The following is a 15,230-nucleotide window of genomic DNA, read 5'->3' as shown; positions in this document are numbered from 1 at the left end:
GCGGCAGGCTCGGAGAGGGTTGGAGCGGTAGGCTCGGAGAAAGTCAATAAGCAAAGCCGTCTCACTAAGCGGCTCGTGTGAGACTGGAAGAGGGTTGCAATCCATTCCCTCATACACAATTAGAATTCCCGTAGGGACGGGAGCGGGCTCTGGAGAGACTGGAGCGGGCTCTGGAGAGACAGACCGGAGCGGGCTCTGGAGAGACAGACCGGAGCGGGCTCTGGAGAGACAGACCGGAGCGGGCTCTGGAGAGACAGACCGGAGCGGGCTCTGGAGAGACAGACCGGAGCGGGCTCTGGAGAGACAGACCGGAGCGGGCTCTGGAGAGACTGGAGAGACTGGCTCGCAGGAGACTGGAGAGCGCTCGCCCTTCTTCCTCTTCCTCCTCTTAGGTTTACCGGACCCAGCGGAGATTTGTGGGCCCGGCAGGACACAGGGGAAACATTCACTGGAGGGGTATGCGGAGGAAGACGGAGCTTGGCAGACTGGCCGGGCTGACCGTGTTTTTGGAAGGACTGGACGAGAGGAACACTCAACATTCTGAACCTCTTGGACTAGGAATTCGGAGCAATTTAAATACAAAACTAAATTTATAGCATCAGTTAAGGAAACATAATCGTCAGGTTCAATAAAGCGAATAGTGTTCTCATCCAGTCCATCCAAAAACAGGGCGATCAAATGAGCATCCGACCAATCTGTCAAATAAGCGAGCTCTACGAACTCCTCCACATACCTCTCCAGTGAACGTCCCATCTGGAAGAGCCCGATGAGCCGATTAGCCGCTGATGTAGATGTGAGAGGCTGTGGGGGAGCAGGAGCCACGGGAACAAGGAACAAACCCATGTTGAATTTGTGGATGTCCAGTCGGTTTTGGTCTGTCCTTCTGTTACGGGTGCTGGTTATAGAGACGAGAAGTATACGGATATCCACAAATCAAAGGGTATTTAATGAACACAGGAGCAGAACAAACAACCAACACAATCTATATAACATTTAGGACAGACAAGGAGTGAAGGGAGTGAGTCCATTATAAAGGGTGTGCTGACAATCAGGAACAGGTGCAGGCAATCCGTGATGAGGAGGAGAAGACGAGGGAAGTGAGTGCAGGTGCGGAAACAAGAGGATCATGGGATTTGGAGTCCGGGAGACAAGGGATCCGTGACAATTACAGCCGTTTTCCTCCAGTGAAAAGGATGCTGGGATCTATTTTTTGTTATTTTTATTATTTATTTTATTATTATTATTTTTTTTTTTTAAATGTTCACTTTACCTAAATGGCATGAGACTTTGTGACTTTTCCTACACTTGCTATACTTCATACGTCAGTACAATAAAATTGTTAAAATTTGTTATAATAAATATTTTATAATAAATCCAAAAGCAACACAATATTGAAATTGAAAAATATTGAAATCCTAGAATCACCCCTGGTCGTCGTACTTTGCAGATAAGATGACGTTAAGACCTATGGATACGGAAAATTCCTTGAGGCCTTGCTGCAAGATCTTTCCACATTGGAAATCCAGGGAATTTTTATTGCACAGCCTGGTTCTTTCATTAAAGGCACAGTGCAGACTGTCATAGTGGACAATCTGGGAACACATGGATTTGCTGGCTTTGTGGAGAGTTTCTTCACTGAATATGTGTGCAGGTTTTGTACTTCAGGAGAATTTCAAACTTTTTTCCAGTACAAAACCTGAGTTCAGGTTCATCTGTGAGTTCAGATGATTTCCCTCTCAGAACTAAGAGATGCTTGAACCGTATGTGGTGTAAAAAGACTGTGTTTTTTCTGCAAGTCTTTCCCATTTCATCGTCTTCGTCGGTACCCACTTGATATTGCTCATGATCTATGTGAAGCAATTACCAGTAGAGCTGACACACTGTCTACATTTGTGAATTTCTAAGAGATTTTTCACTTTCAAAATTAATTAATTGAGAAATTTCCGTACAAATTGACAAACAAAACACATTTCCCTCATATTGTTCCACATGCTTTAATGTCCATCAGAAGCATTGGAGGCAATGCTCATGAAAATTGGAGTCTTTTGGGGTTTTTCCATTCTTGGTTGGACATCTGGTAGCTCCAGATGAGTCAGCTTGGCAGGTCCTCATGGAACTTACTAAGGACATTGTTGAGTTGGTTGTGGCATCAGTAAACACTATAATCAGTTGCCTTCCTTGAAAGCAAAATTTGTGATCATAGGCATGGGTTGCACAAAGTTTTCCTGACATGAAGCTTTTGCAGAAACATCATTATGTGGAACACTATCCATTACTGATCAAGTTCTTTGTATCTTTAGGAGGGATGTGGACACTCAGATTTGAGGCAAAGCATCACTTTTTCAAGCAAGTTGTTCATTACATTAATTGCTTTAGAAACAATAAGGGTTTTCACACTTGAAATGGTTATCCCTGGGTCATTCTAAACCAGGGGTAAACAGATTCCTGGGTTATCTTGCTTCACATTTCACACTGATCATAATTTACCTGGGGTTAACAATTAATCCTGGTATATTCATAAGCAGACATTTCACATTGTCATTCCTAAACCCTGAGTTGTCCGTGGCCTTTCTGTTAGCTTACCAGTTTTTGCTGAGATCATCCAGATGGTTTTAGTGGAAAAGAGTTTGAGTTTCATTGAAAAAGAAATGAGTGTTTGGTATTGGGAGGATTTCAGAGCTTTCGAATTGTGCTCCATTTTGCAAGTTTCTCTCATCATAATGCCCTTGCCGTCTATACCTACTGGCAGATTACCATATTGAATCCACGCCAACGCTCATATTTATAAAAACGGTCTTTGAAGTGGAAAAGTGTTTAGAGCCACATCAGGGTCTGAGCAGACGTACGCACTTTTCCTTATCAGATTACTGCAGGTTTTTGGAAATCTAAGCTATTCTTGCAGCTCGCCATTCTAAATGAAAGGATTTGGATGATGACTGGTGATCTTTATATGTAAATGACATTAATTAGGTGTCGTTTACAACGCGGAGAACTGAAACCATTCAGCTGAGCGCAAGTTCAAGATTATTTGCGGTTTATAGATTTCACGTCTGAATGAGAGGCGTACACTCGATTTCTGTGTGTACGTTTATTCTATGAATCACACGTACACACATCTGAGAAATGATCCTAAGATCAAATTTAGGACGGTTTCTGTGCAACATTTTATAAATGAGGCTGCAGAAGATTGGACCTCTCATCTGGGATACCAGACACAGTTGAGAATTTACATGATGCTGTTCATCAAGCATTTGGCATTGAAAGACACTTCCAGCTTCAGTACATGGATGCAGACATCAACGAATTCATGAATCTGTCATCAATTCATGACATAAAAAACAAAACTACTATCAAGTTGATCTACTTGCACATGACACTGATTATCCAAGCCCTGACTGTCCAACTGAGCAATCTTCAAGTGCTTCAGAACCATCTAGAACTGAAGAAAGTGAATGCTCAATCCTTTCCTCTTTTTCTTTGTTGCTCTCTGGAGTAGATTCAGATGACACTGTGATTATCCCAAAATCTGATGCAAAACTTCAGGCAATATGAGTACAGAAATGGCCACAAAAATCCCCCATTCCTAATTTTCCATATGATGTGGAAGTGCAGCTTCAATGTGCTATTGACATTTTTGTTGAAACTGTAACCTCTCTGAAGATAAGTTCAGGGCTCAAATCTTGGAAAAGATGACTGTGGATATTTTCCAGTACAGTACATACACACAGGATCCCCAGATAGATGGTGTTGCAAAGGTACCAAGGATTGGTGGTACAGCGGGTGGAAATTCATCCTCAAGCACAAAATGGAAAATTATAGGAAAAAAGTTATAAGACAAAGATGCACAATATTGGTTGTCTGGAAGCTGCTCTTAATTCATTGAAGAACAAGGCCAGGGATAAATGCTTTCTAGCCAAAAATGTGAAGAAACCAAAGACAGCAGAGGTTAACTTTTGACCTGCTAATCCAGCTGGAGAAACAGATAAAAGACTTGAAAAATTATCTGATCTACTGATTGATTTCATTGATTGAATCAGTAGTAAAAGAAAAGTTGTCCAAAACTTTCACCAAGGAGTTTTTTGAGGACTGCACTTTTTCAGATTGAAGAGGTAAGGTCATATTTACTCTTTTCTCATTCACTCTTCATTTGTGCCACAGTTGATGCTCTCCTCATCATGTGCTATAGGGATACTCCACACAAAAAGGAAAATTCTCGCATTTACTCACTCATGTGATCCCACATGTAAATGTCTTTCTTCTTCAGAGGAACACAAACATTTTAAAGAAATAATTCCTCTCTGTGAGTCCATATAATGCAAGTGGATGGGACCTCTAGAGTTGACAAAGGTCATTTATGTTGAAAAGGAAGAAACTACTACTACAACCACACAAAACAAACATGGTAATTCCCAGTTAATGAATCAATGTCTTTTGAAGCTAAATCAAGTGGGGATCTATAGATTTCCATCATATTTTCGTGTGGTTGTAGAAGTGTTTCTACCTTTTTAGATAAAAGTGGAGGGAGAGGGTTTTAATTGTGCTTTTGTTTGGTGGAATATAAAGCAGCAGTATCGACATTATGCAGAAGTGTGTCTGTCTAGCGTCAGTGACGGAGTTACAGGATTTCCGGCACACTGTGTGAATGTCCGTGAGTTAGGAGTATTCAGCCGTGATGTGGGCTGTTTGTTTGTGTCATGCAGGGTTACATTATTTCATTGTAGTGTGGATTGAGGAGCATTTGTGGGATGCTTCTACTGATGGCTGTTTCCATGGAAATGTTTTCAATCTACCATGGAATAACCTGCGTTAATGGAGTCGCCATTTGACAGAGATTTCTACTATGGGTTTGGTTGCTTATTAGTGACCTAGCTAGTGATCCTTACTCTTGGTGTGTGTTGTATTTACACAGTTAATGTCTGAGCCAATGCAATAAAACTTTAAAGGTTTCCCTTTAAACTGCTGCTTGAATGTCTGCCATTCATGTTTGCTTCATCATAGATGACTGCTTGGACAACAAACTGTATTCTCGTGGCTGTTATATTGTTTCTGGGACCAATCTTTGGAGCTGTGTGAGATACACCTGGTTCTTTACTCCTAATTTTGAACTGTCAAATGTATCAACTCAAATCAAAGCATTGAGGGTGTACAACGGGCAGTTATCCATAAGTGAGTTTCTCTCTCTCTTTCTTATTCTTTTGGGATTGATTTGTTTTTGCTTGTTCTAACTGTATTGTGATTTAATTGATTTGTTCATTTTTGTTCTTTTTTGTATTTAGTTATTTTGGATTTGCTTGTGGTTCATTTAGTTTGTAAACCAGATTAAGAGAATGTATTTAAACCGTATATATTAGATTTACAGTGGGTACGGAAAGTATTCAGACCCCCTTAAATTTTTCACTCTTTGTTATATTGCAGCCATTTGCTAAAATCATTTAAGTTCATTTTTTTTCCTCATTAATGTACACACAGCACCCCATATTGACAGAAAAACACAGAATTGTTGACATTTTTGCATATTTATTAAAAAAGAAAAACTGAAATATCACATGGTCCTAAGTATTCAGACCCTTTGCTCAGTATTTAGTAGAAGCACACTTTTGATCTAATACAGCCATTAGTCTTTTTGGGAAAGATGCAACAAGTTTTTCACACCTAGATTTGGGGATCCTCTGCCATTCCTCCTTGCAGATCCTCTCCAGTTCTGTCAGGTTGGATGGTAAACGTTGGTGGACAGCCAGTTTTAGCCATTCAAGAACAGTCACGGAGTTGTTGTAAAGCCACTCCTTCGTTATTTTAGCTGTGTGCTTGTCTAGTCTGAGGTCCTGAGCACTCTGGAGAAGGTTTTCATCCAGGATATCCCTGTACTTGGCCGCATTCATCTTTCCCTCGATTGCAACCAGTCGTCCTTTCCCTGCAGCTGAAAAACACCCCCACAGCATGATGCTGCCACCACCATGCTTCACTGTTGGGACTGTATTGGACAGGTGATGAGCAGTGCCTGGTTTTCTCCACACATACCGCTTAGAATTAAGGCCAAAAAGTTCTATCTTGGTCTCATCAGACCAGAGAATCTTATTTCTCACCATCTTGGAGTCCTTCAGGTGTTTTTTAGCAAACTCCATGCAGGCTTCCGGCTTCCGTCGGGCCACTCTGCCATAAAGCCCCGACTGGTGGAGGGCTGCAGTGATGGTTGACTTTCTACAACTTTCTCCCATCTCCCGACTGCATCTCTGAAGCTCAGCCACAGTGATCTTTGGGTTCTTCTTTAACTCTCTCACCAAAGCTCTTCTCCCCGATAGCTCAGTTTGGCCGGACGGCCAGCTCTAGGAAGGGTTCTGGTCGTCCCAGACATCTTCCATTTAAGGATTACGGAGGCCACTGTGCTCTTAGGAACCTTAAGTGCAGCAGAAATTTTTTTGTAACTTTGAGCAGATCTGTGCCTTGCCACAATTCTGTCTCTGAGCTCTGCAGGCAGTTCCTTTGACCTCATGATTCTCATTTGCTCTGACATGCACTGCGAGCTGTAAGGTCTTATATAGACAGGTGTGTGGATTTCCTAATCAAGTCCAATCAGTATAATCAAACACAGCTGGACTCAAATGAAGGTGTAGAACCATCTCAAGGATGATCAGAAGAAATGGACAGCACCTGAGTTAAATATATGAGCGTCACAGCAAAGGGTCTGAATACTTAGGACCATGTGATATATCAGTTTTTCTTTTTTAATAAATCTGCAAAAATGTCAACAATTCTGTGTTTTTCTGTCAATATGGGGTGCTGTGTGTACATTAATGAGGAAAAAGAATGAACTTAAATGATTTTAGCAAATGGCTACAATATAACAAAGAGTGAAAAATTTAAGGGGGTCTGAATACTTTCCGTACCCACTGTACCTTTATAGTCTTTAGAAACTTTTCTAAATATTGCCATTGTGTTGTTTGTGATCCTCCATCAGCAGCTGCAGTATCTCTCAGCTGTATCAGTGCATCACTGTGACGTCTGACTGGCCGAGGTTTTTGTACCACTCTTTATCACTGTGTGAACACAAGTTTACTGTTGATGCTGTGTCTACTCTGACAGTAATAATCTCCTGTATCTTCAGTCTGGACTCCACTGATGGTCAGAGTGAAATCACTGCCAGATCCACTGCCACTGAATCTAGATGGAGTTCCTGACTGAAGGCTTCTTATGTAATAAATCAGGAGTTTAGGAGCTTCTCCAAGTTTCTGCTGATACCAAGACACACAGTTACTACAGCCAGAAATCGGCTGACTGGTTTTACAGCTGATTGTAACAGTTTCTCCTTGTTTGATGGATTTTATTGCAGGATCCTGAGTCACTGTCACTTGTCCCCAGCTCTCTGAAATTAACATATTTTACTCATTAATGGTTATTGGACTGTAAATTAGATGTTGTTGTTTATTTTGCAAGATATTTACCCTGAATGCAGAGAGTGAGAGTCCAGATGAAGAAGGTGATTGTGTTCATTGTTGTTCTTTTGTCTTGTGTGATGATGAAGATTGTGTTCTGTTCTGCTCTCAGTCATGAAGTGTTAAACTCACAGCACTATAAACACTCTCAGAGCACTGAAGCATGTGTCACAATGCAAACAAGTGGGCAGGATTTACAACAGACAAACTAATAAACTCTCTACATATAAGATTTGGTATTTCAATGGTCTACTTTAGACATTCAAGTGACTGTAAGTAACTTTACAAATACATGTCAACTTATTCTAGTTATCCGAACCCAAACCTAACACTCTTCTGCAGTCTACTAATACTAATATAATGAGAGTTAGTTGACATGTAGTTGACAAGTTACTTAAAGTTAGAAGAATATCAAAAGTGGACCATCGAAATAAAGTGCAACCTAAGATTTTACATTCAGATTGATGTTGTTTATAATAATTGTAAATATTGATTATTGTAAAATATTTTTGTGTATGTTTGACAGTCTGATGAGACACTCTTTGACTTTATATGAACATCACTCAGTGTGGATGAAGCATTTTCAGCTTTCAGTGCCGCTGTAGAAATAATCTATTCACTCTCATGATTCATTTTTATAAGGTGAATGTTTCTGATAATATGTGACCGAGATAAAGTGAGCAGAATTCATCTGGTCATGTGATCAACATGGAGGCCACCATAAGGAAGACAAATAAAATATTTTTTTAGGCCCCTAAAAGACTATAGTATCATGAAAGTATATAATTTTTTACATATTTGTCAAACACAATAATTATTTCTTTGTGAGTACAGTTATGTACTACATCTTTAAAAACGTTAACATTGAGATGTTAACAAAATGTTAACACTGAGAAAAAGTTTTACTGTATTTAGGGTAAACAATATATATATATATATATATATATATATATATATATATATATATATAATGGTGTTTTGATGAAGGTTAGTTGACATGTAGTTGAAAAGTTACTTATAGTTAGTAGAATAGTTATTGTTATATATATATATATATATATATATATATATATATATATATATATATATATATATATATATATATAAGTTATACTTATAGTTAGTGGATCATTGAAACAAAGTGCAACCTAAGATTTTACATTCAAATTGATGTTGTTGAATCATTTTGTAATAATTGTACATATTGATTTTTTTTTTTATTTTTTTATTTTTATTTATGTTTGACAAACTGATGAGAAAGTCATCTTTGAGTCTTTGACTTTATATGAACATCTATCAGTGTGGATGAAGATCCACAAGATCCATTAATGTACTAAAAACGTATTTAAATCAGTTCATGTGAGTACAGTGGTTCAATATTAATATTATAAAGCGAGGGTAATATTTTTTTGTGCCAAAAAAAACAAAACAAAATAACGACTTATATAGTGATGGCCGATTTCAAAACACTGCTTCAGCTTTGGAGCGTTATGAATCATCTGTGTCGAATCAGCAATGAGATATCAAGTACTAAATAAATAAATTTTACTGTTTTTAGAGTAAACCTGGAATTAATGGTGTTTGTGAGTCCTGATGTCCTGTTATGTTCCTGATGGTGTTCATCAGGACTCATAATCAGGTCATGTGACACTAGATTAAACAATGTTCATATGAAATGTTCAGAATTATTAATTATTATTAATAATGATTAATTTATTTGAAGCTGCAGGTTTTTCTGTGAATCATGATGATTGAGCTTCATATGAAGAACAGAAGATCATTATGAGAAACTCCACAACATCATCCATGATAAAAGAGGTCAAAGGTCACCTCACAGGTCACAGATCATCAAATATATTTCTTTAAACAGTGTTAAATCAGACATCATTTAATCCAAACTGAATGTTTGAGTGTTGAGAAGATGTGAGTTTCTTCTAATATCAGTGTGTTGAAGTGTTGTTTCTCTCTCTCTGCTGGAGTTTGTGTTCACTCGAGTGGAATAGAGGTTTTTGTACGACCGTTTCATTAGATTGTATCACTGTGGTGGACTTTCGGTGGAGGAACTAAACTGGTGCTCGGTAAGTCCTTTTAATTAACTATTTAAAAAAAAAATACAATTTAGATTTTAAAACAAGAACAACATTTATTAATCATAATTAGTATTAGATATTGTGTAATGCTTTACTTGGATGCATGTTATAAAGCCTTATATCTTGTCATAAAGTACTGAAAGATAAAATGCATTATAATATTTCTAGATTCCTTGTTAGATCTGAAACTGGTTGTTTGTCATGTTTTAATGCATTATACTTTCTAAAGTTATAACAATGAATAGATTATAATGAGGTATAATGTGGTTACATTATTCACAGTATCAAACATGTATTATGATGTGTATTAAAATACATAATTCATCAATAATACTTGGTAACATTAACTTAAAATCTGATCTATAAAGCATTATAAACATATTCGTAATGTACATTATAATGTATTATATATTTTCATAAATAAATATAACCAAAGTTCAAATGCACTGTAATATTTGAAGATTCTGAAATGCTTTAAGTCATTATACTTTCTAAAGGTGTGTTCAATGAATAAGTTTTAAAATGTATTATAAATATGATTACAATTATTCATGAGATCAAACAGTGCATTATAAGGTGCATTAAAAATGTGAAAAATCCATTATAAAGTGTTTAAGTAAAGTGTTACAAATTGTTTTATAATTATATCATCTAAACATTCAGAAAAAAATATAAACATAATTCATATAGTTATTGTAGATGTATTTCATTGTCAATATCATACATTTAAAAAATAGATCTGACATCAGATTGCAAATGCTGTTAATTTCTGTATTTCAGTAAATGATACTGAATCTTTTTTGTTCATGTTGTGCTCATAATTCAGTGCTTTATAATAAAATCACAATTTATATCAAATATGTTTATAGAAATGTCTAATTTATTGTTTTCTATTTCTTAACAGTGATCAAATTTAATTTTGGTCTGAGCTTTAGTCACAAAACTGCAGTTTGAAATAGAGTTATATAGTGATTGTGTAGTTTGTATATTGTGTATTATATCAGCTCTAGTGATGTTGAATGTCATGAAGGATCAGATTGTTGTGAATTTTGCCGCTGTTGAAATGCTGTGAGTGAAACAGTGTGTTTTCTTAGTGTTTGTGAATGTGTTGTGTTTGTCTCCTGCAGCTGGTCCCACAGTGAAGCCCTCAGTGTCTCTGCTGCCGCCCTCTTCTCTGCAGATCTCTGGAGACTCAGCCGCACTGCTCTGCCTGCTCAGCTCTTACTCTCCACAGGGGGCGCTGGTGAGCTGGACACTGGACGGGTCAGAGGTCACCGAGGGGGTCGTGACCAGCGCAGAGAGCCAGCGGGACGGCCGCTACAGCCGCAGTAGCGTCCTGACCCTCAGCAAAGCACGCTGGGAAGAGGGAGAGGTGTACGTCTGCAGAGTAACACATGATGGAGCTCCTCATGAGGTCTCGTTCCACAAGAGCTCTGAGTGCTGATGTTTCTCTCCTGAAGATGAGCCGTATCTGAGTGTCCTGTGTCAGGCAGGATTCACATGAGTCTAGTGCTGCAGCTGTAGTGATTTACAACTCAATACTGAAAGAGAGCTGGCGTGTCAAAGCACTGTGTGATCTTTCAATCTGCTGTAACATTCAATAAAGCTTCTCAACAAGTTCACTTTGTGTCTGACAACATCATTCAACTAACAGATGAAGATGCAGGTGCTTTTCACAAGCTTGATGTAGCAGGAAATAAAGTCAAATAAAGCTCTTGGGGTTTGAACATGGTCTCTGGAGACAGAGCTGCTCTATTCTGAGAGGATCACAATCACTCCACCCTGACAATGCAAATGGGCTTTTCAGTCTCACTGTTTGATTGGTCACATGATCTGGACTGGAACACACCAGTTTCACTTCTGATGAAAATGTCAGGATGAAAATAGATAGATGAAAATGTCATGAAAATCAACTGAATTCAGTCTGTTCAGTTTGATTGACAGGGATCATATATTACACCTAAAACATGATGATCATATTGAAACACTGACTCATTCTCTTCAGAAACACAAGATTGATGTTGATTTAGATGATCTAGTGTTATTAGTGTTTGTCTGTGATCAGTGTTGTGTGTGATTGTGTTGTATGAGCAGCTGCAGCTGAAAGTCATGTTTGTTGGTTGATGAAGAAGAGCTCTTGATCATGTCATGTTCAGTTCATAGAGCTATAAACACATTCAGAGCAGTGAAGCATGTGCCGCTCATGTAAAACACCCTCTGAATGCAAAAGACAGAAGTGAGATCAGGACCATATACATTCAGAGTCCAATAGTTTTACTGACAGGGTTAAAAGAAAGGCTTTACGTCACCAAATCACAGTAACAGTAAATATACAGAGTCAGACACACACATTCACACATCATTCTCTACAGGACACAACTGAATGATTCCTGCTGTATCAGTATCAATGATCTTGCTGCTCAACATTCAAACACTTGTCTATTGTTTGCTGTTAGCAGTGCAGTGTACTTTCAGAAACCCTCCACCTCCCCCAGCTCCACCTGTCCAGATCTGCTATGGGGTGATTCATGTTTGCTCGTACAACAGCAGCATGTTGTGTGTGTTGGCAGTGGAAAGTCCTGTACTCTACAGCAGATATAATCAACAGCAGCAGACCAAACACATGAACATTGTCATATTCATTACCATCACAAACTCTCCAAGAATTGTCATGTCAGAAATCTAGTTCAGTCATGAAACTGAAGATGGCACAGGCTTCGATCGCTCCTTTACATGCAGTCTGTAATCGATCACATCAATACCAAATGACTCAGGCTGATTGGTCTCTGCTGATCCTGCAGCCAATGAGATCCCTTCTCAACATTTAATAGTCTGGTTCAGTGTTTGCTGTAGGCTAGTCCTGCATCTATAAGAGTTCCTCAGAAATTCAGACACTTAAGATAAGTCAACACTGATTTACCATTTAAAATACAATGTTACAAACAAAATGAAAATGTTTTATTGAAGATGTTCAATATAAAATCATATAATACCATTAAATATGAAGTGTCTTCATAATATTTGTGTTAAATTATAGGGCTTGTTTTGTTTGTTTTTATTTAACTCTTGGGGTCCCTGATAATATATCCATCATGAAATGTGGATAAACAGAAAAGGCTGCACCACTTCAGCCCCTCATTTCATTGAACAGACGTGTCATATATTAGATCCGGTGTGAAGTCCAAAAACGTTTTATGTTGCCTGAGGGCGACACCATGCCATAGAGGAATAAAGAAACAATTCTATAAGTGAGTTAACTTCAGCAAAACTTGTATGTAATGTTGTATTTTCAGTGGTTTAATCGGGAACAATTACTGGGACACCATAGGAAGATTTATTGTTTCCCTTTAAAGCTGCAGTAGGGAGTTTTTAGAAAACGTTGACTTAGCCTGAAAATTTGAACAAGCACAACTCACAGGTCACTCCCCCTTGCTCTCTGCTGCGCTACAGCCCTCCCTCCACAGCTCCTCCCCCATCACAACGGAGCCTGCCGTGAATGCGCAGGCTAGTAAGCAAGTTGGGCCACCGATGACGGCGGATAAACAGTTATAGCACATTCACTGATACGGACGAAACATCAACAATATGATTTATATTGACTATGGCCTGCCCATACTTTGACTACAAACTTGGTCCTCAAAAACATTACGTATTTTGCAATACATGTAATGTAACTATATGACGTATATGCACTATTTCTATAAGTAATAGCTAGTAAGATAATATAACGGTAACTAACGTTACAGTATGCAAGTAATTATTCTATCGATATGTAATGCTAAATAAGGTTTGCTAGTACATTATTTCAGCAACATGACAATCCAGTGAATTAGTAGGTTTCAATAGTTGCTTTGCACAGTGCGTGACATTTTATCTGTATGTTATGCGACTAGAGTTTTGACACTAGGCGTTTCTCAAAACCAAGTTCACTAAGTTCGGACTCGCGTCCTTGGTAGTTTGGACTTGGCAAGTTCGACTCCGGAGAACGAACTCCCGTGGACGGGAGAACACAAGTCCGGTGATTCTGCAAATGGAACAGCAGCGTTCTTGATAACGTCACTCAGCTCTCTCTGGCTTCTCCGGTTATCTCTGTATGTATAGTTTAGCCAAGAATAAAACAAAATTTGTTATTAAACCACTCTGCCTCTTTTCGTTTTATTTAAAGAAACAAACAAAAACATATTAATAGCCTCAGGCAACGAGTGATTAATTATCTGCAATGTCTGCTTATATTTATAACAAAGCGAAATATTAAACAACCCTGCCTCTTTTCGTTTACATTTCAAAAATATTAAATGTAATACTATTTGTGCATACTCTGATTATCTTCACTGTAATGAAATGAAATAGGCTTTAAACCTTCTCTTTTTGTTAAATGTCAGTTTTAATGTTCAATAATAGCCATTATAAAAGGTATAAAAATATACAATAAGAAATAAAGCAAACAATTCAGTCAAGCATACAAAATCAGTGCTTTAGTATGATACAAAGTTAAATAGCCATATATAAATTTATGAAACGTCACGTTGCCCTCAGCCAAAATGGAGCCAGCGGCAAACGTCAGAAGGATTAGCCGAGGTAAGGCTGCTCTCGGCTGGGTACATGAGCGCTGAGAGTCCGGTGATCGCCTGGATCTCAAAACTCCGACAACGTCAGATCAAATTTTCAGAAAGGCGCAATCTTTATCAATTAACCACAAATTTGAGCTTTAAACCAGCACATTCTCGCCTGAAAAAATCTTAAAACTGCATATCATGACATAATAAAGCCCATTCACACGAAAATGCGTATCAATAGTATGAGTTTTGTAATCTTGTAGAATATATACGCCAAAATGAGTTTTTCGCGTGCATATGATACGCACTTTATGGGGTATTATATGTACGAAACTGGATTGTTTGTCCGACATAAGCATGAATTTGAACGCCTGTAAGCGCTGTGCACTATGGCTGTGCATGACAGGAGTGTGATCAGCGCGCACACGAGCTTGATTGACACTGCTAAGACACTCCTCCTGACTCTGATTGGTTGGTTCTTACCGGGAGCGGTGTATTTCTGCAAATGGCAATAGGACCACTGGGCGGAGCCAGAGGAGCTTGATTTTTTCACAGATTATATGTCTCATATTCTACTGTCAGGACATAATGACAGGTTTAACAAATATGTAAAAAATACATTTTTACAAAAGTTACCTACTGCAGCTTTAAGCATTTGAGCTCATGCTGTATGTCGACGGGGAAGCAGAGGTCGTTTTGACAAATGTTTTGTTAATAAAAATGCTTAAATACAAACACTTTTCTGTCTTTGCTGTGGAAGTACAGTATAAGAGGAAATGTCAGGCATCTTCACTGCAGTATTGATCTGGTGAAGGAGGAGGCCATTGAGTAAAAAAGGTTGAGAAACACTACACTAGTGTCATCACATCGACACAACGTCAAAGTGACTGACAGATAGAGAACTCAGTTATGTAACAGACACGCCATCTAGTGATGAAGCATGGAAGTGCAATTAAAGTGACGGACTTTCCTGCAGTTAGATTACATTGTAGTGGCAAGTTTTGCAGGACCAAACACCACTAACATTTATATCATATACAGATTATGTTACATGCTTAGTACATCTAAATAAATAAATAATGTTTCTGAAAGTTTGATACACCATTGTGTTGTTTGTGATCCTCCATCAGCAGCTGCAGTATCTCTCAGCTGTA

At 38.3% G+C, this 15,230-nt stretch overlaps 2 gene segments (V, D, J or C); one reads left to right on the top strand and one right to left on the bottom strand.

The window, feature by feature from the left end:
• Positions 1 to 7,016: 7,016 nt before the first annotated feature.
• On the bottom strand, positions 7,017 to 7,736 carry LOC125261920. The segment is given in 2 exon segments: positions 7,017 to 7,360; positions 7,440 to 7,736. Coding segments are annotated over 2 exon segments (378 nt in total).
• Positions 7,737 to 9,212: 1,476 nt separating this feature from the next.
• LOC125261917 lies at positions 9,213 to 11,142 on the top strand. The segment is given in 2 exon segments: positions 9,213 to 9,267; positions 10,648 to 11,142. Coding segments are annotated over 2 exon segments (372 nt in total).
• Positions 11,143 to 15,230: the final 4,088 nt, after the last annotated feature.

This window comes from Megalobrama amblycephala, unplaced genomic scaffold (genome assembly GCF_018812025.1).
Source record: "Megalobrama amblycephala isolate DHTTF-2021 unplaced genomic scaffold, ASM1881202v1 scaffold526, whole genome shotgun sequence".
Taxonomy (NCBI): Eukaryota; Metazoa; Chordata; class Actinopteri; order Cypriniformes; family Xenocyprididae; genus Megalobrama; species Megalobrama amblycephala.
The sequence above is the reverse complement of the archived record's forward strand: the minus strand, read 5'-3'. Positions and strand labels throughout refer to the sequence as shown.